Source organism: Oryctolagus cuniculus, chromosome 18 (assembly GCF_964237555.1).
Source record: "Oryctolagus cuniculus chromosome 18, mOryCun1.1, whole genome shotgun sequence".
Lineage (NCBI taxonomy): Eukaryota > Metazoa > Chordata > Mammalia > Lagomorpha > Leporidae > Oryctolagus > Oryctolagus cuniculus.
In genome coordinates this window covers 16458793-16484699 of record NC_091449.1, presented here as the reverse complement: position 1 = coordinate 16484699, position 25907 = coordinate 16458793, and the positions used below count along the sequence as shown (strand labels likewise).

The window sequence follows — 25907 nt, the reverse complement described above, 5'->3', positions numbered from 1 at the left end:
TTCAAGTCCCACTTCTGCCTTTATCTTAGTGGGTGATCTTCAATAGGTAACTTGTTGCTTCAGTGTACCCTTCTGTACAGTGGGGAGAATAATAGGCCACTCCTCCTAGAGCCGCTGTGGAGCCAGGTGAAGCCAGTGTTTGTTAAGTGGGGGCAGCCCTTGCCTTGTGTAGCTTAGGGAATGGACCGTTGAATCAGGCCTGCAGCCTGGGCTCCTACTTGCAGTTTTTGCTCCAAAACCCCTAACTGGTTTTGCTCTCATTTGACAGCTTGTATTCTCAATCCATGCTCTTTGTGGACCTCCCTGCACCTTGATCCCGGAGTGGCCGTAGCACTCCCTCAGAGGGTAATTAGGAGACCTGGGCTCAGGTTCCAGTCATGTGCTTTGCACAGGATCTGGCTCTCAGAGGCCCTGGATCGGGGCTGCTAGGCTGATGGGTGATTACGGCCGGCAGCTGGTTGCCACCCAGGATGATGAGGCCCAGCTGTGGATGTGTCTGCGTCGCTCCCCTCCCCTCCCCTCCCTTTCCCTCCCGCTGCAGAGAGCCCTCCTGGCCATGGCATTCCTGCCGGGATCCACTGCTGCCCTCATTCCCTCAGCCTAAAACCATCCTCAAGTGAGGAGAAGCAGAGCAGGAGACACCCCCCCACACACCCTGTCCCTCCAAGAGCAGGATGGAAAGAACAGGGCTTTAACAGATTTTTTTTTTTACAAGGATTCCCTGGCTCTGTTTAATCAAGATTGGCAAATATTGATTTAATCTCCAGGCCCAGCAGATGTGATCTTAGCAGGTTTTGGTGGCAATTAGCTGGGATTAGTTTGCAAGTCGGCTTCATGCTGACAAGACGTCATTTTCTAAAGGAGGCCTGGCCTGGCCTGGCCACAGGCATGAGACCTGGGGGGGAACGTTCTACATATTTAACCACCTTCCTGGCCTGGGCAGTGGCCCATGGGAGTAGACCCACAAGCTGTGGGACCCGGTGCTGCCCCATACGATGGCTGTGAGGACACTCGGGATTCAGAGCAGCGGCTGTTTACCAAAAATGTTTCCATGTTAAAATAAGCAGCATAGCCACACCAGTGCCTGCAGTTCAATACTGAACCTGGCTAGGCCAGGAGCTCCCTCAAGGGCAGCCTGGTGCGGTGGCTAGGCCCCAGATAAAGGCTCCCTGGAAGGGCCTGCCCTGCCAACAGAGGCCGCTCGCCTGGCTCTGTACACCATCCCACACACAAGCGTGGCTGGAGCTCTTGGGTGGGCCTGGCGTGTGTGCCCGTACCCGAGGGAGCATCCCTTTCCAATTGTGCGTTTCAGAGTCTTCATTTGAAGTGAGTGGGACTGTGCCCAGAACTGGAACAACATGCTCAGCCCACATGTGCTACAAGGGAGTATCGACACCCAGGGGCCCCGCAGGGACCACCTCCCCTTGGCCCTGGCTCTGGGGATGCGGGAAGGGGGAGTTACTGCTCTCCCTGCTCAAGGGGAATGAGCAGGGAGAATGAGGGTTCATTGCGAGGCCACATTTAGTTTGTTTGAGATTTAAAAAAAAAAAATAATGTATAAGTGAAAACATTAGTAACTAGTCCTTGTATGTGACTGCGTGCCAGGGTATTTTAAGTCTCTGCATTTGTCACTTCCCTGCCTTCCTGAGGGTTAACCTATATTATTACCTCCTTTTTCACAGAGGGCAAAAACCAAGGCCCAGAGCACCTGAGTCACCTGCCCAGGGCCTAGTTAGCTGAGGGGCAGGGCCGGGTGTTGAACCTGGGTAGTCTTGGTTCTACTCATGTGCTGCAGCTGCCACATCAGGAAAGACTGCCTTGGCCTGGTGCCGGTGAGAAAAGCAACTATGAGGGCATCAACCCTTACATTTTGTTAAAACTTCCATCTGTATACATAAACATTTAATCATACAGGCATTTAACTTGTGTCAGCTCAACTATAGGTAGCAAAGTAAAAACAGAAGGCAATGAGCATTTGGGGTGAGTATAGCCTCCATTTCGCTGGGGTGCACATGACCCTGGGATGGGGTGCCCCATCCTTCCCTCAGTGCCCTGAGTGGGGAGGGATCTTGTTTGGAAAGATGGGTGCCACTCAGACTCCTGGGCCCCAAAGCCAGGCCAGCGCAGGGCCTGTGCTGCGCCAGGGACTGTAAGTCTTTCCCATTCCGCTTCTCTTTAAGAAAACAGCTGGCCGGCGCCGTGGCTCACTAAGCTAATCCTCTGCCTTGCGGCGCCGGCACACCGGGTTCTAGTCCCGGTCGGGGCGCTGGATTCTGTCCCGGTTGCCCCTCTTCCAGGCCAGCTCTCCGCTGTGGCCAGGGAGTGCAGTGGAGGATGGCCCAAGTGCTTGGGCCCTGCACCCCATGGGAGACCAGGAGAAGTACCTGGCTCCTGCCATCGGATCAGCGCGGTGCACCGGCCGCGGCGGCCACTGGAGGGTGAACCAACGGCAAAGGAAGACCTTTCTCTCTGTCTCTCTCTCTCTCACTGTCCACTCTGCCTGTCAAAAAAAAAAAAATTTTTTTTTTTTTTAAATTAAACAGCTCTTTGGGAGGTGGTTTTCCCTCTGCCCCTGCTTTCCTTCACATGTTCACTTTTATGACGGAAAACTTAATCCCAGCCTCTTACACTCCTCCCCTCTGCAATGATGAGCACTTCTTGCAGGTTCCCTCTCTTTGGTTGGAACCCAGTGAGGTCATAATGTACAGATTTCTGCAGCTTGCGCCTTTGCCTTCCAAAGGGCAGCAGAGAGCGCAGAGCACCAAGTCCCACACTGCCACTTTCCAGCTGAATGACCTTGGTCAGGCCACTCAACCCGTCTGGCCTCAGTTGCATTGGCTTTAAGTCGAGGATGGCGTTAGTCCTGCCCTCACAGGGATGCCGTGAGGATTCAGTGGGTCGATGAGTATTGGGCGCTTTGCACTGTGCCTGGCATGCCGACAGTGCTCCTGAAATACAAGCCACACTCGTTCACTTGGGGCTGGGGAGGCGTCTTGCATATATCACACGTGGTTCTACCTTGCCCTTCATTACACAGGCATCATGTATTCCCTGGAGTCGAGGCACCCACATTCATTGAACCTGTCCTCCAATGATGGGCATCTGGGCCGCTTTTGGCTCTTTTGTGTTAAAGAAATGTGAACGCCTTTCAGTAGAGCCACTGGGTACCTGTCTTGCTGTGACTGAAGGACCGATTCCTAGAAACGGAATTGCTGGATTAAAATACAGTGCACACCTAACATTTCAATGCATATAATTCCAGTACATTCCTCCTGTTCTCCCATGGTGCAAAAATTGTACTGATTTAACATGCTTAAAAGCAGGACAGGTCGCCCGGGAACTCTGACCCCCAAGTGGGAGCCTCGCCAACTCAAATGTAAGGCTGTGACCTGTCGCCCTTGGCCCTGTGGGTAGAACGTGGGCCCCTCCTTGCTGCCAGGAAAGACTTCAATTAGAAACCCTGATCCTCTGGGCTTTTTGACATTAAATATGGAAGTGCAGGTTTTGATGGCCGTGGTAGAGACCCTGCGCATTGTTCTTTGGGCTGATAGAACGGAGTCTTTGCTGCGATGTTTTCTAATGAGTTTTCTGAGGTTTCCATCCGTCTTGTTTCCTGAGGGAGCCCTAAAGTAGGCCCTAGTATTCTCAAAGTTCCAATAAGGTGAGGGAAGACATAGAGAAGAAAAATAGATTCTTAACCTGAAACCTGCTGAGCTGTTGGCAGCTTCTAGAATTTTCTGTCTATGAATTGATTTGGAAGAGACTTGCGTCACTCGTGTATTCCCGCAGTGCTCTCACTTAAACCACCTCATCTTTTATTTAGAACACAGTGGCCAAGCCAGACTGTCCCAGCTGCTCCGCCCACCAGCTGTGTGACTGGGCCTCACAACCTTTGCCTCCTCTGTAGAACGGGTGTGGCAGACGTGCCAAATGTATAGGGCTGTGACAATATGCAAGTTCACACGTGTCAGGGTGTAGGCTGGGCCTGACACCGTGGGAGAGCTTGTCCATCTTAGCCGTCCGCACCATGTTATCCTCTCTCCTGCCCAACCTGCTCACAAGAACAAATATGGCAGACCCCAGTCGGCCCCAGACTGTAGCTGTTCAAAGACTAGGGAGCACAAAGGATACCCAAGAGGCTTAAGAAGCCACTGGGCCAAATCCTGTAGATTTAAATCCTGGGAGCTTAGCAGAGGGAGGAGGTGTGGAAATCAGCTGAGAGTGAGGAGGGGCTGGCAGCATAGAAAGGACAGGGGAACGGGGCATGAACAGTCCTCCCTGGAGCACAAGTTCTCTGAAGTATCTCCCGTGAGGGTCGCCAGTGCCCTTCACACCAGTAATTGTCACCATGCACGACCCTCTCAGTAGCATCCACCCCCGTTGACCACCTGGTGCCCCCACGCCACACCTCGTGCCCAGCCTGTTTCACCTGCCCTCCATCCATCGTTCGTCCACGCGCCCATCTATCCCCCATCTACCCATTCATTACCCAGTGCTGGGCCTGCTCCAGCTCCTGTCTGACTCCCCGCTGGAGAGCTTGGGGGAGGCTCGCTCCTCCTTGCTGTCCCGCTCCTTCTAAACCGTGCTCAGCCCTGTCTGTGCATTGGAGTCAGCTGCGGAGCTCCTGAGAGCCTCTGGGCCCCACCCCCAGGTGCTGATTCACAGCCTGTGGGGGCGGGCTGTGAATAGACACCTGTGGCTTTTAAAAGCTGCTCCAGCACCTGTGATGGACAGCCGGGGGAAGAGAGCTGCTACCTTGGATAACCCTGGCTGGCCTTGCTGGCTGCCCCCAGCTTCCCTGCCCACACAAGGCAGCCTCACTCAGTAGCACACCTGGTGTGTGGCACGTGCCCTCCCTCCATGCAGATCCTGGCTCAGGACTTCCTCCTCAGTGAGCCTTCCCAGCTCCTCCGTGCGAGGGCCTCACCCTGTGGCACAAGCTGGGCCAGGCTGAAGCCAGTGGTCAGGAGCTTCCTCCAGGTCTCCCAGCTGGGTGCAGGGTCCCAAGCCCTTGGACTATCTTCTGCTGCTTTTCCCAGGCACGTTAGCATGGAGTTGGATCAGAAGTGGAGTAGCCAAGACACAAACCAGCTCCCATATAGGATGCCGGCATTGTAGGCAGCATCTTCACCCACTACACCACGGTGCCAGCCCCACATCATGTTCTTTTACCATATACTTTACACATTATATATTGTATGTCGTGTTCCTTTACTGTGTGCTTTCCAGGTAATACGCATCATGTTCCTTGCACATTATATCCTGTTGCTAAACCATGTCCTTTACACATTATATGTAATACGTCATGTTCCTTTACTGTGTGCCCCACCCTTTGAAACAGCTTCCTTTTCTTTTTTTTCCTCTGGCTTCCTCTACTGGGTGAAAATGTATGACAGCAGGGGCTTGTACTGCTTACAGTTGTCGTTAGTGCCTGCACAGGTGGCACAGGTGCTTAAGAAATATGTTGAATAAATGCATGGATCTCAAGTGCTTGGTGCTTATAGGATGAATGCGTGAATTACACATGCCTGGTAACGATTGATGATAGATGAATGTGTGCCTTTTTTTTTTTTTTTTTTTTTTTTTTTTTTTTTTTTTTTTTTTGCCTGAGTGATGTGTAGGACTGTGGTCGTGCGAGTGAGAAGACGAGTGAATGAATGACTCGCATGTGCTCAGGAAGTGCTGAACTGCAACCGAGAGCAGTCATCTGTCCCCTTGGGCCTCTGAGCAGGCTTCTCAGATGTGGTGCCACGGCCCTGACTGTGCCACATTCCCAGGAACATCTGGAGCACACTGGGGGCAGCCCTGGAACCCCACTCCACTCCCAACCTCTTCCCACACTAATCCCAAGGGAGCAGTGTGCATGCACACACTTTTTCTCCAAGCTTTACTTTCTTTTCTTTTTTAACATTTATTCACTTATTTGAGAGACAGAGTTAGAAGAGAGACAGAGAGAAAACCTCCATCTACTGGGTCACACCCCAAATGGCCACAACAGCCAGAGCTGGGCCAATACGAAGCCAGGAGCTTCTTCCGAGTCTCCCATGTGGGTGCGGGGGCCCACGCACTTGGGCCATCCTCTGCTGCTTTCCCGGGCCATCAGCAAGGAGCTGGATCGGAAGTGGATCAGCCAGGACACGACTGACACCCGCATGGGATGCCAGTGCTGCAGGCCGTGGCTTCAACCCACTGAGCCACGGCGTCAGCCCTTGCAAGCCTTACTTCCAGCTTCCTGTCCGTGCCTGCTCCCTGGCACCAAGCGAGCTCGGCCCACCCTCAGGTTGTGGGCCCTGACAGAAGCAGGGCCGCCTGGTCCTGAGGGAGGGTGCGTTTGTCCACCCGGTCAGCAGATATTAACGGCCACCTGCTTGTCAGGCCTGTGCTGGTGCTGGAGTGTGGGTCGTGCGTAAGACTCACGTTCAGTGCCCTCGCAAGCAGTCACAAGGGAACTTTGATTCATTGATACACAGAGAAATACAGAGTGCTCTGAGAGCCCAGGTTAGGGGGCGGTGTGGACAAAGTAGCTTCTGCACTAGGTCTTTTTTTTTTTTTTTTTTTTTTTTTTTTTTGGACAGGCAGAGTGGACAGTGAAAGAGAGAGACAAAGAGAAAGGTCTTCCTTTGCCGTTGGTTCACCCTCCAATGGCCGCCGCGGCCGGCATGCTGTGGCCGGCGCACCGCGCTGATCCGATGGCAGGAGCCAGGTACTTCTCCGGGTCTCCCATGGGGTGCAGGGCCCAAGCACTTGGGCCATCCTCCACTGCACTCCCTGGCCACAGCAGAGAGCTGGCCTGGAAGAGGGGCAACCGGGACAGAATCCGGCGCCCTGACCGGGACCAGAACCCGGTGTGCCGGCGCCGCAAGGCGGAGGATTAGCCTAGTGAGCCGCGGCGCCGGCCTTGCACTAGGTCTTGAGAAGGCATTCCCAGAGTGCGAGGGAGGACGGCAGGAGCGGCTTGCACAAAGGCCCTGGGGCAGCAGGGAGCACAGGGGGAGGCAGAGGGGGCCTGAGGGCTGAGGGAGGCTTGTGGATTTTATCCCGGTGGTGCTCTGCCTGCTGTCCACGTGGAGAGGGCTCTGAGGGGCGTGGGGACACGCAGGGTATGAATCCCCAGTAAGTCACGGCAGAGACAGGTGGACTTGGATCTGTGAACAAGGCTGGAGGCGGCGAGTGGGAGTGTGGGGAAGGAGAGGAAGTGAGTGGGAGGGGTGCTTTGACTTGACACGCAGAGGCACGTGGGCTGCTGCATTCCCGCGCTGGCACGTGCTCGGGTGTCCCACCCTGCGGGCCTCAGTTCCCCCGAGGAAGTGCGAGCAGAAGCGACACGTGTTGTCCCTGAACAGGACAAGGCTGGTGCATGGTTCAGCCACGTCTCGTTCCTGAGAGCAGGAAGGGCCGCTCTGTCGCTTGAGAGCCGAGTGACAGCCTGTAGCGGGCAGCTGTAAGAGCAAGAAGCAAGCCTTGCCGGGGCAGCTCTGGAGCGTCCGTTACCGCGGCCTGGCCCAGCCCGTCCTGCCTACTCTGGGACGAGTTCCGTGCATGGAGAGACTTGAAGAGTTCAGTTTTCCACGCCAGAGAGATACCAATGAGGGGACTCAAACAAGCTTGTGGAAAAATAGAATTAAAAGATGTCTGTTCAAGTACAAAAAAGCTTGTTTATAATAGGCATTTCCCTGAACTCTTTGCAGACATCTCACGTGCGTGGCTTTCAGAATTACGTTGCACTGAAATAAACTTAGCTTTTACTTCTGATTTAATTCTGGACTTTCTGAAGGGCATGTGGGGACCACGCCTGAGCAGGCAGGTGGGTCTGGAGGTGTTTGACCATGGCTCACTACTAAGGAAAATGAGAAGCGCAGAAGTCCAGACGTTGCCCCTGCTTGCAGCAAGGGCTGGTGCGTGAACTCAGCACTGTCTGACTTCAGGAATGGAAGAGCCAGGGTCAGAACCCAGCTCTGCCACCTCGTAGCCGTGTGGCCTTGGGCACATTACCTCATGTGTCCGCCCCTCGGTTTCCTCATCTGTGAAATGGAGTAACGATGATACCTATATCATGGAGTTGTTGTGAAGGTTAACAAATGGCAATTAATAAATGTAAACTGCTCCTAAAAGGTACTGGCCCGTAGAACACCCCCATTCATGGTAGCTGCTAGTGTAGAGGTTGGTTTTGTTTGTTTTGCTTGTTTTATTATATAACTGCAACATTCGATGATGGGAAATGGAAAAGTGTTGGCTTCAGGTACAGCTAGAAATGGAGTCTGATTACAGCACCTGGATTCTAACTCTTAGCCTCCTACACAGATAGTGCTTGCCTCATGGTCACAAGATAGCTGCAGGGATTCCATCCTTCACATCCTCTCAGGATCAGGTTGAGAAGGAAGCACATTCTTCAACTCCAACATTGCTGGCAGTGGTGTCGCTGGGTCTCACTGTTTCTGATCAGGTTACACGGTGTGTTCCTAAGCAAGGGAAGGAGCCCTACCTCTCGTCCAGAGGAGAGGGCAGCTTCCTAAAGAGAAATCTGGGCTGTGGTTGGAAAAAGGAATTGTGCAGGCTGGAGAAGCAAACCCACTGTCTGCCACCGTTTCCCCTTTTCTCTGCCCTGTGAGGTTCTAACGGACACTGTGGCCCCTTGCAGCCAGTGCACCAAAAGCTGTGGCATTTGCCTGTTTGTCTGCTGGTCCAGCCTTGCGGCTTAAGTTCCCCAGTCTCTTCCCGAGTGACAGAATGGGGGCATTCGCACCCACAGATACACCGTCGGTTGCCGGCTCTCGCAACAAATGCTGCTAAGTTCCCCTTGCCCAAGGACAATGGGGACAATCACAGATTCTGTTCTTCCCAGCTTTCCTTGCAGCTGGAGTAGCCACAGACATAAGAGAAAGGATTGAGGGGAAGAGAGTGTTTTGGGAAAGCTGCTGCTTCTGTAGCAGCGTCTGACGGGTGAGAAGAGCACTCTCGCATCATCCTGGCCCCTCCCCCTTATCTGGGGTCCAGTACGGAGCATGGCTGCAGGCGCCAGCTCTGACCGTGAGGCCCGAAGCCAAAAGATGCACTGAGCAAGGCAGAGGGACGGGAAGGAAGGCACCCGACATTGTTGCCCTGTTGCCGCCATACCTGGCCCCTGGTTGTGTGCCATCCCGTGTCTTCAGTTGCCAAACCCCCCTTGGGTGGCGGTGGTACTCGCAGCCACGTGCATCCCAGCCGACTGCCCCAGTGCCGTCACTTCTGCTTTTGCTGTTGTCCCTGAGGCTGCCCTAGTTCTCCCACCACAGTCCCCGGCTGCCTCCCTTGCACGTGGCGCTGTGTATTAGTCAAGGTCCTGATGCCAGCAGCACGAGCCGGATTTGGCAATCGGGCAGAAACAGAATTCACTAGGGACTTAGACAATCAGCAGGAGGTCGGAGAAACAAATCTTAAGAAACAAGAGCCAAGGAAGGAACCCCGGATCCCCAGCGAAAGCCCCCCGACAGGAAGGTCCTGCCGCCATCCCTGGCACCGCAAGGGCCTCTGTAACCGTACGTGTTCCGTGACCCTCACGCAGAGCCCTGGAACAGGACACTCGGCTGCTGAGCCCACACCCTGTGCCTGCCCCAGCTGTGCTTCTGCCACAGGGCCGTGGGGAGAGCTCTGGCCAACCACGCATGAGAGATGGTAGTAATAGCAGTGGCTATGATGGAGATGTGAGATTGAAACCGAGTAACCGTCTCGGTAACCAGGCCACGGACGCCAGGACTTGAGCCCCGGCAGTCTGGTTCCTGCATGGATGCTGTGCTGCTCTCCTAGTCAGGATTCCCCATCAGGAAGATGGGGGTGTATTTAGGAAGAGGGAGATCATAGCCGACAACTGGAAAGGGACCCACAAGCACCAGCCCCTGAATCCCAGGGAGGTTGTGGATGCTCTTCTGACCACCACAGGGAGACTCGGCTGCACCTGCTCAGAGAAGCAGCTTGTGCAGGGAGACCAGGGCCTGCAAGAACATCTGTGTGTGTTCACAGAAGGCGGCAAAAGGGGTCGAGAGTTTCTTTCTTTTTAAAAAAAAAAAAAAGATTTTATTTATTTATTTGACAGGTAGAGTTACAGACAGAGAGAAAGGTCTTCCTTTCGTTTGTTCACTCCCCAAATGGCCGCTACGGCAGGAGCTACGCTGATCAGAAGCCAGGAGCTTCTTCTGGGTCTCCCATGCGGGTGCAGGGGTCCAAGCACTTGGGCCATCTTCTGCTGTTTTCCCAGGACACAGCAGAGAGCTGGACTGGAAGAGGAGCAACCGGGACTAGAACCAGCACCCATATGGGATGCCAGCGCCGCAGACGGAGGATTAACCAAGCGGCCACGGCGCCGGCCCCGAATTGAGAGTTTCTGACTGAGCTGGGAACACAGTGCTCTCAGCAAAGCCCTGCTGTCAGGAGGTGCTGGCCTCAGCAGTTCAGGATTTTGTGTGGGCCACTGGTTTGTCTCAGAGGACTAACCCTCCCTCCGCACCCTGCCCAGGCTGACCTGCTGGGGTCTGGTGTCCACCAGGGTGTCCTGCTGGGCTCGGGTCCTCATGGCAAACACCCCTGCCATCCTGGAACTGACGTTTAGTGGTGGAGACAGTAAACAGAAAATGAACAAAATAATTTTCATTTTCTCAAAGCTGTAGCACCCCTGGTCACCAAAGGAGGTAAACCAGCAGCCCCTGACCAAATCCAGCCGGCAGGCTTGTTAGGGGTGCGTCCAAAAATTCATGGAGGAGCAGGCATTGTGAGTGCAAGAGGATACGCCACCACTTGGGGTGGCCACATTGCCTACTGGAGTGCCTGATGGTGTTCTGACTACTCGGTGCTTCCGATAATATACTTGGGAGGGGGTGAATGATCACGCAGGTGACTCCCGTAGAGTCCGGGTTTGGCCTGGCCCAGCCCCAGCTGTTGCAGGCATTTGAGGGAGTGACCCAGTGGATGGAAGATCTCTATCCCCTCCTCTCCCTTGCCCTCTGTCACTCAGCCTTTCAAATAAATAAATAAATCGTTTTAAAAATAATTCATAGAGGGGCCGGCGCCGTGGCTCACTTGGTTAATCCTCTGCCTGCGGTGCCGGCATCCCATATGGGCGCCGGTTCTAGTCCCGGCTGCTCCTCTTCCTATCCAGCTCTCTGCTATGGCCTGGGAAAGCAGTAGAAGATGGCCCAAGTCCTTGGGCCCCTGCACCCACGTGGGAGACCCGGAAGAAGCTCCTGGCTCCTGGCTTCGGATTGGTGCAGCTCCGGCCATTGCAGCCATCTGGAGAGTGAACCAGTGGATGGAAGACCTTTCTCACTGTCTGTAACTCTACCTCTCAAATAAATAAATAAATAAATCTTTAAAAAAAAAAGAAGTAGAGCAGCCAGGACATGAACCAGTGCTAATAAAGGATGTGGGTGTCACAGGTAGTGGCTTAATCCACTGTGTCTGTGTCACCATGCCAGCCCCTTTTCTGTGAATTTTTCCAAGATCCCTTGCATTTTGTGGGCCCTCATTCATTGCAATTGCTTGTAAAGTATTTGATTATTGAGTTTCTAAAATTTCTTTTGTTTGAGACACAGAGACTAACAGAGCTCCCATCTTCCGGTTCACTCTCAATGCCTGCAACGGCTGCAAGCAGGCCAGCTGGAGTCAGAAGCTAGGGACTCGGTCCAGGTCTCCCACATGGGTGGCAGGGACCTAACCAGCTGAGCCATCACCTGCAGCCTCCCGGGGTGTGAGTAGCAGGAAGCCAGAACCAGGAGCCAGGGCTGGGAATCAGACCTGGGCCTGTGGTGTGGGAGGCAGGCATCTTCCAGCTGGGCAGATGCCTGAGGAGAGATGCATGCAAATGATTCACAAGGTAACCAGTGAAATTCAGTGAAAAGCGAGGCTGTCCCCTCCCCTTGCACACATTTAGGTATTGAGGATACAACATAGCTCATTTTGTTACAGGCGGGGGGGGGGGGGGGGGGCTGGTAAGCGCTGAGGAGGAAAGTGGGGCGGGGAAGGGCATGGGAGCATGAAGTGGGAAGGGAGACACACACACACACACACACACACACACAGGCGGCCAGGGTCCCCAGTTTCTTCAAAGTCCTGGAGAACTTCTCTGCCTGGTTGGTGGTTGTTGTCACTGCTGTTTTGCTTTTCAAACAAGAGGAATTGCCCACAACTCTAGGTATCTGGCTTCTCTTGAGAAATTAAATGATCTGGCAAACACACATTGCTGCAAGGCCGAGTTGGCAGGAACAGGGGCATGCTTGTCTCTTCAGAAGAGGCACCTGCCGTCCGGTTCACTGCAGACTGCCCCAGCCTCTCGCCTGTCTCCCTGACGCAGCCCAGCTCTCTGGCCCTCCCAGACTCTCCCCCTGTGTGCCTCCTCCCTCTGCCATCTACAGAAATAATCGTCGCTGTGGTCACGGGGCCCCAGAACAGCCACGCCCCGCTCCCCTGGCTTCCCATTTGCTCTCACTTTTTCCTAGACTTGCTGGTTGTTAAGCTTCCCCCTCCGTCTTGTGCTGCCAGTTCCACTCTGTGCCTCTGGGCACAAGTTGTGCAGTGACCCCTACACACACACACACACACACACACACACGACCCTCCACTTCCCTGCATGGGAAGTACTAGTAGTCACCATCCACAATGGCCATGGCCAGCTCTAGGTTAAGGGAAAGAAAAGTTATTGGACACCTTGAGCCAGGTGCCTAGCACTCTCCTGCCTGAACAAAATCAGTTCTGTTGGCAGGAAGGAGGACACGGCGGCCCACTTTCCCCTTCCTCTCTAGCAGGGGGTTTCATCTTCCAGACGCTGAAGGCAGAGACAAAGCCCAGTGTTTCACACTGCAGGACAGAGCGTGAACTCCTTCCCTGGAGACCTGTGACTCAGGGTGCACTGATCCCTGAGATTGTGCTGAGGCCATCTTTTGCTCACTCAGACAGCAAGCAGTGGACAGTGTAGATGTCCCTACCCTCTGGAGCTGACATTTTAGCAGTGGGGCAGTCACTGAGTGGATAATAAGTAATTGAATGCTGACATCAGCTAAGAAAAATAGAGGGGCGGGTGCTGTGGCACAGCTGGTTAAGCCACTGCCCTATAGTGCCGGCATCCCATATGGGCACCAGTCCAAGTGCTAGCTGCTCCACTTCCAATTCAACTCCCTGCTAATGCACCTGGGAAAGCAGCAGAGGATGGCCCAAATCCCTGATCCCCTGCTGCCCACGTGGGAGACCCAAAAGAAGCCCCTGGCTTCAGCCTGGCCCAGCCCTGGTTGTTGTAGCCATTTGGGGGGTGAACCAGTGAATGGAAGATCTCGCTCGCTCTCTCTCTCTAACTCAGCCTTTCAAATAAATAATCTTTTAAAAAATAGAGTGGTTAAAAGAGGTTTTTACAAGACAAGTACACTGTATGCACAGGGGCTTGGGAAAAGTTGACATCATGGGAAGGAACCACCTGGAAAGATATCCAGATATCCTGGGTCAGGCTTGTAGGTCGGGGGAACAGAAGAGAAGGCTTGTTAGATCAGAGTTCAGTCAGGGGTGCAGAGAGAAGTCAAGGAACCTGGCAGGGGCCGGATCCTGTGGGCTCCTAGCGAGGGCTGAAGTTGGGGTTTTATTCTAACAGGCTAAGGAGTCACTGGGGAGAACTCAGCGAAGACATGGCAGGATCTGCTCCTAGCATCTGAGTGTGCAGGTGTCTGGAGATGTCCCCTCTGTGCCCCCCTTCCAGTGCCCAGTGCTCACTATGACTCATGCCTCACACTCACTTCCTTTCTGGGGAGTAGCTGGGCAGGGTGGCCTGCAGGACAGCTGCACAGTCGTCTGGCCTCCATGTGCAGCCGCCAGTTCACAGGAAATACAGGGGTCAGGAGAGCAAGTTCAGGGGTACCTCAGGGACCCCGAAACTGGGGACCTCCCCAGGACACCTGACCCCATGCCCCCAACAATAAATACTGTGAAAATTAAGGGAGGGTGGCCATTACAGGGAAAAGACCTGCCCGAGGGCGGGATCGTCCACTTTGGATGCCGAGTTGAGCAGACCAGCTGCTGTTGAGATAGTGAGATAGTGGGCAGCTGTGTGGTAGGCAGGGCATTGCGTGTTCCCTTAGCTGGGTGTGGTAATAGTATCACGGTTATTTTATTAGACACCTTCTCTGCTAGAGATACAAGCTATAGTATTCACAGGTACAATCACCTGAGGTCTGGGATTTACTCTTAAAAAAAAAACACTCTGTCAAAAACAAAAGTGCAGGCTGGGTGAAGACAGATAGGAGAGGCAGAGCCACTGGTCAGGGAGCCGGCAGGGTGGCTCTGAGACCTCTCTCTGCTGTTCAGTATATTTGAAAATTTCCATAATTAAAAGTACTTTGAAATGAGTAAAGCCGTCCCCCAAAAATAAAGCCACGTTTCTCATGCTCTGGGAATAATGACATCTGCCACATCTCACTTTTCCCTTTTCTTCCTCTGCAGCATGGCTGGGAAGACACCCTTGCTGCCTGCTCTGCCCTGCTGAGCCGCTGTGTCCCGAGCCCCCAGGACAGCCCCTGCCTCCTGAGGTTGTCCTGGCTCAGCTGTCCACAGCGATGGTGGAGAACTGGACTGCACAGGCTCACAACCTTCGCGTCTGGTTTCAGGGGCCAGCATCCTTCATCCTGGGCCTGGCGGCCCTGAACAATGGCTGAGGGCCAGGGGACCCCCTAGAGCTACACCTCAGCTTCCAGGGCCCAGCAGCACTCCAGTGCCCGTGGACTATGACCACTTATCGGCCCCTTCCCAGTGATGGCGTGGACCTGGCAGCCAGCTGTGGGGCCAGAGCCGCTGACGTCCTGCCTGGGCCGCACACGGGGGACTACACGCCCATGGGATTCTGGGCCCAAAATGGCAGCATGTCCCAGCCCCTTGGTGAGAACCCAGCCGCCTCTACCACCCGCCCCAGCCCCACCACCCCTGCGATGCCCAAGATGGGCGTGCGTGCAAGAGTGGCCGACTGGCCGCCCAAGCGGGAGGCTCTAAGAGAGCAGAACAACCCGAGCCCCTCCCAGGATACAGATGGCGTGAAGGCCACCAAGGTGGCCCATTCCATGAGGAGCGTACAGAACGGGCAGCCTCCCGCCAGCACCCCGGCTTCCTCAGGGTCCAGAGCCTTCCACCGGCTCTCCAGGAGAAGGTCCAAAGATGTGGAATTCCAGGACGGGTGGCCGCGGTCCCCCGGCAGGGCCTTCCTCCCCCTGCGGCACCGCAGCAGCAGCGAGATCACCCTTAGCGAGTGCGACGTGGAGGACGTGGGGGAGCCGCGGGGCCCCAGGCACACGGGCGCATTGCCCCTCTTCCGCGAGTATGGCAGCACCTCGTCCATCGACGTGCAGGGCGTGCCGGAGCAGAGCTTCTTTGACATTCTGAATGAGTTCCGCAACGAGCAGCCCGAGGCCCGCGGCTCCCAGACGCTCACCGAGCTCCTCCGGGCAGATCCCGGCCCACATCTGGTGGGGGGCGGCTGTGGAGCCAAGGGGGACGCCCGCAACGGGCAGCCCAGCAAGGACAGTCTCCTCCCACTGCAGCCCATGAAGGAGAAGGAGAAGGCCCGGAAGAAACCTGCGCGGGGCCTGGGCGGCGGGGACACGGTGGACTCGTCCATCTTCCGCAAGCTGCGGAGCAGCAAGCCGGAAGGCGAGGCGGGCCGGTCCCCGGGGGAGGCGGAGGAGGGGCGCAGCCCCCCGGAGGCCAGTCGGCCCTGGGTGTGCCAGAAGAGCTTTGCCCACTTCGACGTGCAGAGCATGCTGTTCGACCTCAACGAGGCGGCCGCCAACAGGGTGGCGGTGGCGCAGCGGCGCAACACCACGACGGGCGCCTCCGCCGCGTCGGCTGCTTCGGCCATGGCCTCCCTCACGGCGTCGCGGGCCCACAGCCTGGGCGGCCTGGACCCCGCCTTCACCAGCACAGAGGACCTGAACTGCAAGGAGAACCTGGAGCAGGACCTGGGCGATGACAACAGCAACGAACTGCTGCTTAGCTGCCCGCACTTCCGCAACGAGATCGGCGGCGAGTGCGAGCGCAACGTGAGCTTCTCCCGGGCCTCCGTGGGCTCCCCGGGTGGCAGTGAGGGCCCCCTGACGGAGCCCAGCCTGAGCTCCTACCGCACCAACGCCAGCATCTCGGTGCTGGAGGTGCCCAAGGAGCAGCAGAGAACGCAGAGTCGACCCCGGCAGTACAGCATCGAGCACGTGGACCTGGGCGCCCGCTACTACCAGGACTACTTCGTGGGCAAAGGTGACAGGGTGGGGACAGGGGTGGGCTGTGGCTTGTCTCCGAGACCCTCACCGCGCCGTCTTTGGCTCTCTGCTAGGCCTGCTCCTCACTGAGGACTCGGCAGGAATCAGACCTGGAGGGGTAGAAGGAGGCAGACTGGAACTGCACCCAGCCCTGAGTCCTGTGTCCAAGCCTGGCTAACGCCTCGTCCGCTAAGGCCCCAGTAGAGAGGCAGCTGCCCAGCAAGCAGGGGCTTGGTGTCACTGTGCCAGGGATACGGTACTGACCAGCTTCAGACAGCAGTTCCGCCTTCCTAGACTTAATGTCGCAGCAGCCGCCTAAGACACAGTGAGGTGCCCCAGGAGGCTAAGTGCCAGGGAAGAGAGACCCAGAGGGTGAGCTGGGGCCTACAGTGTTCAGTAGGGACAGTGGGGGCCGGCTTCCTCAGCCAATGCCATCTGAGTACTGAGTGGGAGGAGTTGAGGGAGGAAGCCACGTGCAGACTGGGGACAGTGTTCCTGGCACAGGCACCAGCAGGCCTGAAACATTAGAGGAAGAGGGCACTGTGGCCCACTGAGGGAGAGATGACAAGGTCAGAGCCTGGGGCACTTCGGGCCCACGCTGAGGACTCTTTTCCCCTGAGTAAGATGTGAGCAGCGGAGGAACCTGGCCTGGTTCCAGGGTTCACAGCTTCCCTCTGGCTGCGTGTGGGGAGCAGGGAGACCTGGGAGGAGGCTGCCGTGACGGCCCAGGCAGGAGGTGAGGGACAGGTCCAGGGCGGGAGCCTAGCAGTAGGAAAGGATCTTTCAGGCAGCTTCTGGATCCATTTTGAAGACAGGGCTGTCCTTGTGTGGAGGGCATTGACACTGAGGAGAGATGAGCTCCATGTATCCTGCGGCTCCCTGCTCCTGGTGGGCAGTCCTGAGAGGCAGCATGGCCTAGTGCAGAGACCCCAGACCTGGGCATCCATGGGGCCAGGCAGCAAATGGACAGAAGTGAAGCCTGCCAGACAGGGACTAGGCGGCTCCTGCTCAGCTCTAGCTCACTGTGTCATGTGTAAAAGCAGACAAACCCCGTATTGCCAGCCTTTCTCACTTTGCAAGACGCTCTTAAACGTCATATATTTTTATTTTATGTGGCCTCCCCTGGTTTTAAACGCTAGTAGCTGTGTCATTTCAGACTTGCTAGTGACAGGCCTACACAACATAGAAACATCTCTCATCTACAAAGAAGCCTCAAGGTCGGCAGACCAGGGCCAGTGTGGTTACTGGTCAGCATCAGCAGAATGCCAGTCCTCAGGGTGGTTCCTCTGGGCCAAAAAGGCTGCTAGAGCATCAGCCATCACATCCACATTTCCAGGCAGAGAAAGAGCAGGAAGTGTAGGGATGAAAGGCACCTCTTGTCAAGACAGCTCCCTTCACAGATACCCCACCCAAGCACTTGTGCTTGCCAGCCATTCCCATATACAGGGAAGCTGGAGAAAGTAGATCATAAGTAGGCAGCTAGTACTCCACAGCAAGTAAGTTTCTAGAAATTTTAGTAAGCAGTGTCCTAGTCAAGAATCATAAATATCACCCACGTCATCCCACTGAGCCTGCACTTGGAGTCGGACAGCCCAGGGCGTGCGGTGTCTGTTCCGTGGCTTATTAGATGGTGGCCGTCCTCATGTGAGCGCCACAGGTGACTATGGGAGCAGCACAAGCCCACAGGAAAATGACCCAGAGGTTGAAAATTAAGGGATAGGCCGGCGCCGCGGCTCACTAGGCTAATCCTCCGCCTTGCGGCGCCGGCACACCGGGGTCTAGTCCCAGTCGGGGCGCCGGATTCTGTCCCGGTTGCCCCTCTTCCAGGCCAGCTCTCTGCTGTGGCCAGGGAGTGCAGTGGAGGATGGCCCAAGTGCTTGGGCCCTGCACCCCATGGGAGACCAGGAGAAGCACCTGGCTTCTGCCTTCGGATCAGCCGCACCGGCCATTGGAGGGTGAACCAACAGCAAAGGAAGACCTTTCTCTCTGTCTCTCCCTCTCACTGTCCACTCTGCCTGTCAAAAAAAAAAAAAAAAAGAAAAAGAAAAAGAAAATTAAGGGATGAGAAAAGCAGTTCCAGGCAGTCGCTACCCAGGAGAAAGGCACGTGAAATAGGCCTCAAGGTTAAAAGCACTTGTTGGAGGAGAGGAGAAGGCCATTTTATGTTGAATTTTAAAAACCCACCAAGAAGCTCTGACAGTCGTGGGCCTTTGTGTGCCTGGAAAGCTGGTTTAGGGCCCAGAAATAAAAATGGAGACGGCTGCGGGGAGAAGGGGACAATGCGCGATCCTAGCAGTGAGCGAAGCAGACAAGGCTCCCTCTCTGAAACGGGCAGGTCTCGTAGCCAGCACGCGTGGATAGAGCGGATTTGGTAATCTAATCAAAGCTGGATAGTACACTTAGATAGATTAACCTTGTGCCTAGCCCATAGAAAACACGCTCTTTTCAACCCACACATGAAATACAGGAAAGGAATGTGGATCAAGTAAGGATCAAGTCAGATTATACCTTAGAGTACTTAGTTCTTTGTTGAGCAGGTACTGAGTACTCAGCATGGAGGTTTGAAAACTGCCATTTTCTTTCTAAAATGGATTTCTGTGTAGCCCTGGAAGCTCATTAGTCAGCCCGTGATCAGTGTTCACTGAGGGCCTGCCATCTGCCGGCACTCCCACAGTGCTGGGTGCGCACCAGGAGCAGCACAGCCACCCTGTCGGTGCTGCAGAACAAGCTGGCATCCGAGGACTACAGTATTAGTCTGTCCTCCGCCAGCTGGGGAGATTGTTGGAACCTCTGCAGATGCTGTTCTGATGGGGGCTGTGAACCAGGCCACAGCATTTTGACCTTAGATGAGTCTTTGATTGACGAGAGTGTCTGAGAACAGGAGCCATCAGTTGAATGTTCGGAGCACTAGGGTGGGGAGGTGAGGTGGGAGGTGAGGTGGCTGCTTGCAGCACCCTTGCGTCCCTGGCGCTGGGTACTACTACCTTGTGGACTTGGCTCAGGCCAGACTGCTGATGGCTTCCCAGCACAGGCAGGAGATACTCACAATTACACAGAGGGGCAAGCCTGCCCCGGCCCCATTTTACTGCTCAGAATGCTGGCAGCTGCTTGACCAGGGCCATGCCTCTGAGGAGGGCCAGAACCCTGCTGTGAGCCTCCCGGAGGCAGAATCTTAACCATTTTACAGGAACTCTCTGGCAGCTAAGTCAGGCAGTGCAAACCTGGGCTTAATCTCAGCGGTGCTGGGTGTACTGCATGCCATGCACAGTACTGGGCATTTTATAGTTGTAGTTTTACCTCACCCTCACGTCGTCTCTCCGAACTGTGGGTTGCACCAAGGCCCCCATTTATCGGATAAGAGCGCTGAGTGTCAGAAAGTTCTGTGTTTTGGTAGAGATGGTACGGTATTGGAACTTTTACTTTCTGCAGTTTCTCCATTGAGTATGGCTGTGACCAGGCATGAGGTTGGGTGGCAGGGATGCCCCTGTCAGCCCATCCGCTGGCCTGCCGTGGGCCCTGACTGCACTCGCCTGCTCTTCCTTTGCAGAGCATGCCAATTACTTCGGTGTGGATGAGAAGCTGGGGCCCGTGGCCGTGAGCATCAAGCGGGAGAAGCTGGAAGACCACAAAGATCACGGACCTCAGTACCAGTACAGGATCATCTTCCGGACCCGCGAGGTCAGTCCCACCCCTGTCATTTCTACGACATAGACGATAGTGAGCTGCTCTCCCTCACGCGCCCTTCCTCTGTGCCGTATTCTGCTTCGTTCCGTGTGACCCTCCCTGCAGCTTTGGGAGAGTGTTCCTGTAGTCTCCCATTTTGTGGAAGAGGAAACTAAGACCCAGAGATTGAATGACTTGCACAGGATCAGAGAATAAGCGGCCAAGCTGGGGTTTGAATCCAGTCTACCTGACTTTGAAGCCCAAGATTGCAAAATCTATTTGCAAGAGATTAGCTGTAGTTAGCATAAGGAGCAAAGGGGGAGGGAAGAGATCATTTCAGGATTATGGGGTGTCCTACGTAATGGAAAGAAGAATGAAGACAACAGCCTCAGGCCTGGCAGGAACTGGGGCGTCCCAACAGGCTGTGCTGTTAGGCTGATCAAGACTTTCCGTTCTGGGGAGAGAAGCCCTTTGTCACACGTGGCCAGAGCTTTCCCCTGGATTAAATGTCAGCTGTGACTAGGGAAGGAGGCCTATTGGGGACATCCTTGCTCTGATAGGACTCTAAGTTATTGTAAGTGACAGAAATCTCTGTTAGTGGCTTAAGCCAGAAAGAGAATTCAGTGGCTCGTGTAACTGCAAGTGCAGGGCTAGCTTCAGGCGTGGCTGCACTCATCCAGTGAGGTCAGCAGAATGCTGCCTCCTTGTCTCTCTGCTCTGCTGGGCTGTGTTTCTTTCTGCATTGTGAATATGCCATTCTCTTCTGCCGCTCTAAAGCTCTTCTCTCTCCCTCTGTGTCCCGGGAAGATGGGCTCTGGCTGCACAGATCGTCTACGTCTCTATACCTGCTCGTTGCAAAGGAACACAATCTTACCTGCGGAATCCCCGAGAAGAGCTCGGACTGGCGGTGCTTGCATCCCAAGCCCCGCACCCCGGGCCAGTCGCTGACAGGGGTGATGGGGAAGCAGGCCAGATCTAGGACGCGGCTCCACCCTGGTCCAGGGGCAGGGCAGGGAGCCACCTGGAGGAGGAGGGAGGGCAGTTAGTTCCTCAGCAGAAAGAGGGGAGCTAGGCAAGCAGAAATTTCCAGATGACCCAAGTAAATCTGCCCAAAAAATTTCCAAAAGGCTTTCCAGAAAAGGGACCATCGGTAGCCAGGCAGGCCCCTCTAAAGTGGGTCTCCCACAGTGCAGCAGTTCCCCAGCCCCCATGGGCCTGAAAACGCAGCAGGCTGCTGCTGCCCAGGACGTTGGATTTGGGGCCAGCCGCATTCTGGACCTCATCCAGACTGGCAGATGCTGCACGAGGGCCCTCACCCCGTCCCCCGACGAAGACCTTCCCACCGAAGGGGACTGGGATGGCAGGGAGGCTTGGTGGCGGCGGAGGAGAGGGTGCTCCCGAACCACAGGTGGTCGCTGGCCTCTGCCTCCCTAGCCCCTGCCTCCCTCTGCTCACCCTTCTGGGCAGATGAGCACCAGGGCAGGATGTGAGGTGACAGCGCCCATCCCATCAGACTATTGCAGGACACCTGGGCAACTGCTGGGTGGGACGACAGCCACAGTCATATACCAACAAGCAGTAATTATTACAGTTCGTTACTAGGGCGACTCCGCTTCATGCTGTGTGTTAGGCATGGTTCTATGTCCTTCGTGTGTGTTAACCACTTAAATCTTATCACAGCTCTGCAACAAAGGCTCTGTGTCCTCATTTAGGACAAAATGGGCACAGAAAGGTTAGGGACTTGCCCACTGTACCCTCCCGTGTGGCAGAGCCGGTGGCTGCCTGTGCTCCAGCTGCCACACACAGCTGTCTCTGGGCGACGACTGACTCAGCTCGCACTGCACTTGGGGCCCATGCATGAGTTAGGAGCTCAACTAAGGCCAGCATTGTTGTTTTCAGCAATCGGAATGTGCTGAGTGAATTTTTAAAGTACCAGACCGTGTCACAGGTGCTGAGGGTCAGGGGCTTTAGTGCCTGGATCCTGGGTCAGGGCATGATTGTCTTGATGTGGTCCCTGCTTAGTCAGTTTAAAATGGACTCAATGCCATTCCCAGTGTATGACTACTTGCATCCACTTTTTTTTTAAGATTCTATTTTTTTTTTTAAGATTCTATTTATTTAAGAAGTAGAGTTACAGACAGAGAAAGAGACAGAGAGAAAAAGTTTTCTATCCTCTGGTTCACTCCCAAAATGGCCACAATGGCCAGAACTGGGCCTATCCAAAGCCAGGAGCCAGGAGCTTCTTCCAGGTCTCCTATGTGGGTACAGGGGCCCAAGTACTTGAGCCATCTTCTACTGCTTTCCCAGGCTATAAGCAGAGAGCTGGATTGGAAGAGAAGCAGCCAGGACACAAACTGGTGCCCATGTGGGATGCTGGCAGTGCAGGTGGAGGCTTAGCCTACAACACCACAGTGCCCGCCCCTACTTACATCCACTTTGTACCCCAGTACCCACAAAAGAAGCCTCTGGGGACTCCAGTCCACCCGGGCCAGGTACAAGACTCAAATCTCACAGTCACGGTCTGGGGTTCATCCATTTTACAGGTCCACCATCTGCCAGCCCTGTTGGGCACAGAGGGTGCAGGAGTGGACTACATTCTCATGGGGGAGACAGACAGGACACAAGGCACTGTAGGAAATCAGACAGCATGGCCCACAATGGCAAGACAGCAAACAGAGCAGGGAAGGTTGGGGGGAGGTCAGGATGATCGAGAGAGGCATTACTGAGAAGATGACATTTGGGTAAGGACTTAAAGGAGGGAGAGAGGGAGAATAGCATTCAGGCAGCGGGACCACCCAGTGCCAAGGTCCTGTGGCAGAGCCATGCCTAATATGCAGAGACCTGGTATGAGTCCTAGTTCTGCCGCTCAGCAGCTCTGACGCCTTGGGCACGTGACTTCCCCACTCGGAGCCTCCATTTCCCTCTTGGAAATCCCAGGCTCCTAGGACTGTGGCATGGGCTTGGTGAGGTTGCACATAAGAAGTGCAGATCTCAGTCTCATCCCCTCGCCACACTCGAGTCAGCCCTGTGGACTGTGGCACACTATAAGGTTTGCAACTACAACAGGCACACACAGTCTCGGCCCGGGCACAGCCCCATCACCTAGAGTCGGAGGGAGGGGCAATGGCCGGCAGGCTTTGCCTCACTCCTTCCTAAGGCCTTTCCCGTCATCAGGCAGAGGATCACGTAGCCCCAGAAGAACACCAGCAGTGGTAATTGCTCACACTCTGGGCACATGTTAGTGCCAGGCACTGTCCTGAGGGTTCTACGTGCCCTTACCCATCAGATCCTCTCAGTTCCCCCATGCCAAGGGTCTAGTTATCATCCCCATTCTACAGATTAAGACCTTGAGGCCCCGAGAGCTGATCACTTGTCAGAGTGCCCCGTGGCCCATGCTCTTAGCCACCGCTGCACAGGGCCTGTCAGGTCAAGTTTGAAGTCTGGTTTAGTACAGCTCTGCCATCCCCTAACCATGTGACCTTGGGCAGAGGGTTCTACCTCTGCATCTTGCTTTCTTCATCTGCAAAATGGGTTGCAGGCTGTGACCTTCCAGCTAGAGAAGAGGGGAGAATCTCTGGCCTGCGCACATCCAGGGGTGGCCCCAGGCTGTTGAGCACTTGGTGCCCCGCGTGCCAGCCGGTGCCGTGACTGGCACTGCTGTTGTGGCCATCATTCTTTCCTGAGAGGCCAGAGAACCATCCTGGGGAGCAGGGATTGAACTCGTTGACAAGGTTCCATGTGCACATGCCCTAGGATCCTGTAACCAAGGCATGGGGGCCAGAGCAAAGGACCCAGGCTGCCTTCCAAGCCAGCCAGCTGGCCTGCCCCAGATGGCCACCCCCGGCCGCCAAGCAGACAGCGTCAAGTGGGCCCGCAGCTCCCAGCAGATGGGATATGAGCATTGGCAGTGCCAGGCTTCCCACTGAGGCAGGAACAGACTTGGAGCTGGGCTTTGGCACCACACTCCCAAGCGCCAGCTCCTGGCCCCCACCCCAGTGAGCCTGGACAGGACAAGTCCCAGGCCAGGACTGACTGCCCTGAACCCCTTTGCTGGCACTGTCTCGCCTGGCACATAGGACTGTCCAGCCCACCAGGCCGCATGAGTTCCCTTTGGCCTGACAAACATGGCGGGGGTATTTCATTTCATTTCATTTGAAAGGCAGAGGTGACAGGGGGCCACGGAGAAAGAGTCCTTCATCTGCTGGGTCCCTTCCCAAATGACTCCAACAGTGACCTGGGCCAGGCTGGAGCCAGGAGCCAGGAGCTCCATCCTGGTCTCCCACCTGGGAGGCAGGGACCCATGTACTTGGACGATCTTCTGTTGCCTTCGCAGGCGCATTACCAAGAAGATGGATTGGAAGCAGAGTAGCCAGTGTGGGGATGCTGGCATCCATTAAGGGTGGTGGCTTAACTGTCCCACCACAACCCGGCCCCACACCTGAGTTTTTGCCAGGACATAGTTGCAATGTTTTTTTTTTTTAATTGGGTTTTTCTTTAACAGTGTTTGTCTTTTTAACTGAGAAGTACCAAGTGCACATTGTTAACAATTTAAGCAATACGTAAGTGTGCAAAGTAGAAAAGGGGAAGTTTCAGTGAAGAAAGCAAAGGGACCTCAGTTTTGTCCATTAAGTACATTATGTAAGTGGCATACGCCCTTAAGATAATCTCTAAGGAAAAAAACAAACTGTAAAATTTGTTAGAGGTTAAATTTTTAAAAAATTCTGAAGTATTGTATGTGGCTTTGTATACACTTGACATGTGTCTGCAAGTAAGAGCGGCTAACATGTCTTGAGCTCTCAGTGTGTGACAGATGTTGTGCCAGGCAGCTCTACAGGGATTATTTTATTGACTCCTTTCAGTGCCCTGAGGTAGGCATTCTTAGCTCCATTTTATCAGTGAAGTAACAAGTTCAGGGGCTGATCATGTGGCTCAGTGGTTTAAGCTGCCACCCGCAACACCAACATTCCCTATGAGTGCTGGTTTGAGTCCCGGCTGCTCCACTTCTGATCCAGCTCCCTGCTAGCATGCCTGGGAAAGCAGCAGAGAATGGTCCAAATGCTTGGGCCTCTGCTATCCACGTGGGAGACTCAGATGGAGTTCCTGGCTTCAACCTGGCCCAGCCCTGACTGTTGCAGCCATTTGGAGAGTGAACCAGCAGATGGAAGATGTGTCCCCCCCTCCCCCCTTACTCTGTCTTTCAGATAAATAAATCTTAAGAAGCAGGGTAGATAAATTAAGCCATTTTTTTTCGGGGCTACACAGCTAAGGAGGAAGTACAGCTGGGATTCAAACCCAGCCTGGGTGAACAACTCCCAAGCAACCTTCAGGAGAAGTTCTTGAAGGGTGCACAGACTGCACAGCACAGAGAAAGGCAGGGAGTGGGTGGAGATTCACTTGGGCTGGTAGGAGCCCCCTCGCTTGAACAGCGCTGTGTCCCTTTCACAGCTCACTTGATTTCATAACCTGCAGTGAGAAGATGCCAGATGTTACTGGGTTCTGAGCCAGAGGGCTGTGATCTGACTCGGGCTGCTCCAGGAAGAATGGACTGGAAGTGGGGCAGGGACAAGGAGACCAGAATGAGGCGGCTGTCCAGGTGGGAGATGACGGTGGACATGACCAGGTGGAGACAGAACTGGCCACTCAAGATCTGCTAGCGCCCTACTTACCCCCAATGCAGAAGGAAAAGCTGGGAGCTTTTCAAGTAGTTGGCATTTGGTGAAGTTTTCCAGTCCATGTTGTCCCTTGGCCCCAGCAGAGGGCGCCGTGGGACAGTGTCAGTGGGACAGTGAGCTGCTGAGCCTGTTGGTGCTTTAATGGGAACCCACAACCCCGGGGCCACCCACATTGGCAGGACAAAGCACCTGACATCATTGCTGTTCACAATCCGTTTCAAAACTTCCTTGCCTGTGATAAAAAGAGATTTGTTTTTTAATTACCGTGGCCAAAACTGGGAACTCCCAGCCCTGAGATCATTTCATTCCTTCCACACATGCTTCT

General features: G+C 54.8%; 1 protein-coding gene across 3 annotated transcripts in view; it reads left to right on the top strand.

The window, feature by feature from the left end:
* The window catches only part of SIPA1L3 (signal induced proliferation associated 1 like 3), a 244468-nt gene that overhangs the window by 128890 nt on the left and 89671 nt on the right, over positions 1 to 25907 (top strand). For all 3 annotated transcript variants that reach the window (XM_008257242.4, XM_008257241.4, XM_002711497.5), the window contains exons 3-4: positions 14449 to 16245; positions 19795 to 19925. In XM_008257242.4, the coding sequence (XP_008255464.2) occupies positions 14730 to 16245; positions 19795 to 19925 (1647 nt within the window). In that variant the 5' untranslated portion in view covers positions 14449 to 14729. The remainder of the gene's footprint in view (positions 1 to 14448; positions 16246 to 19794; positions 19926 to 25907) is intronic.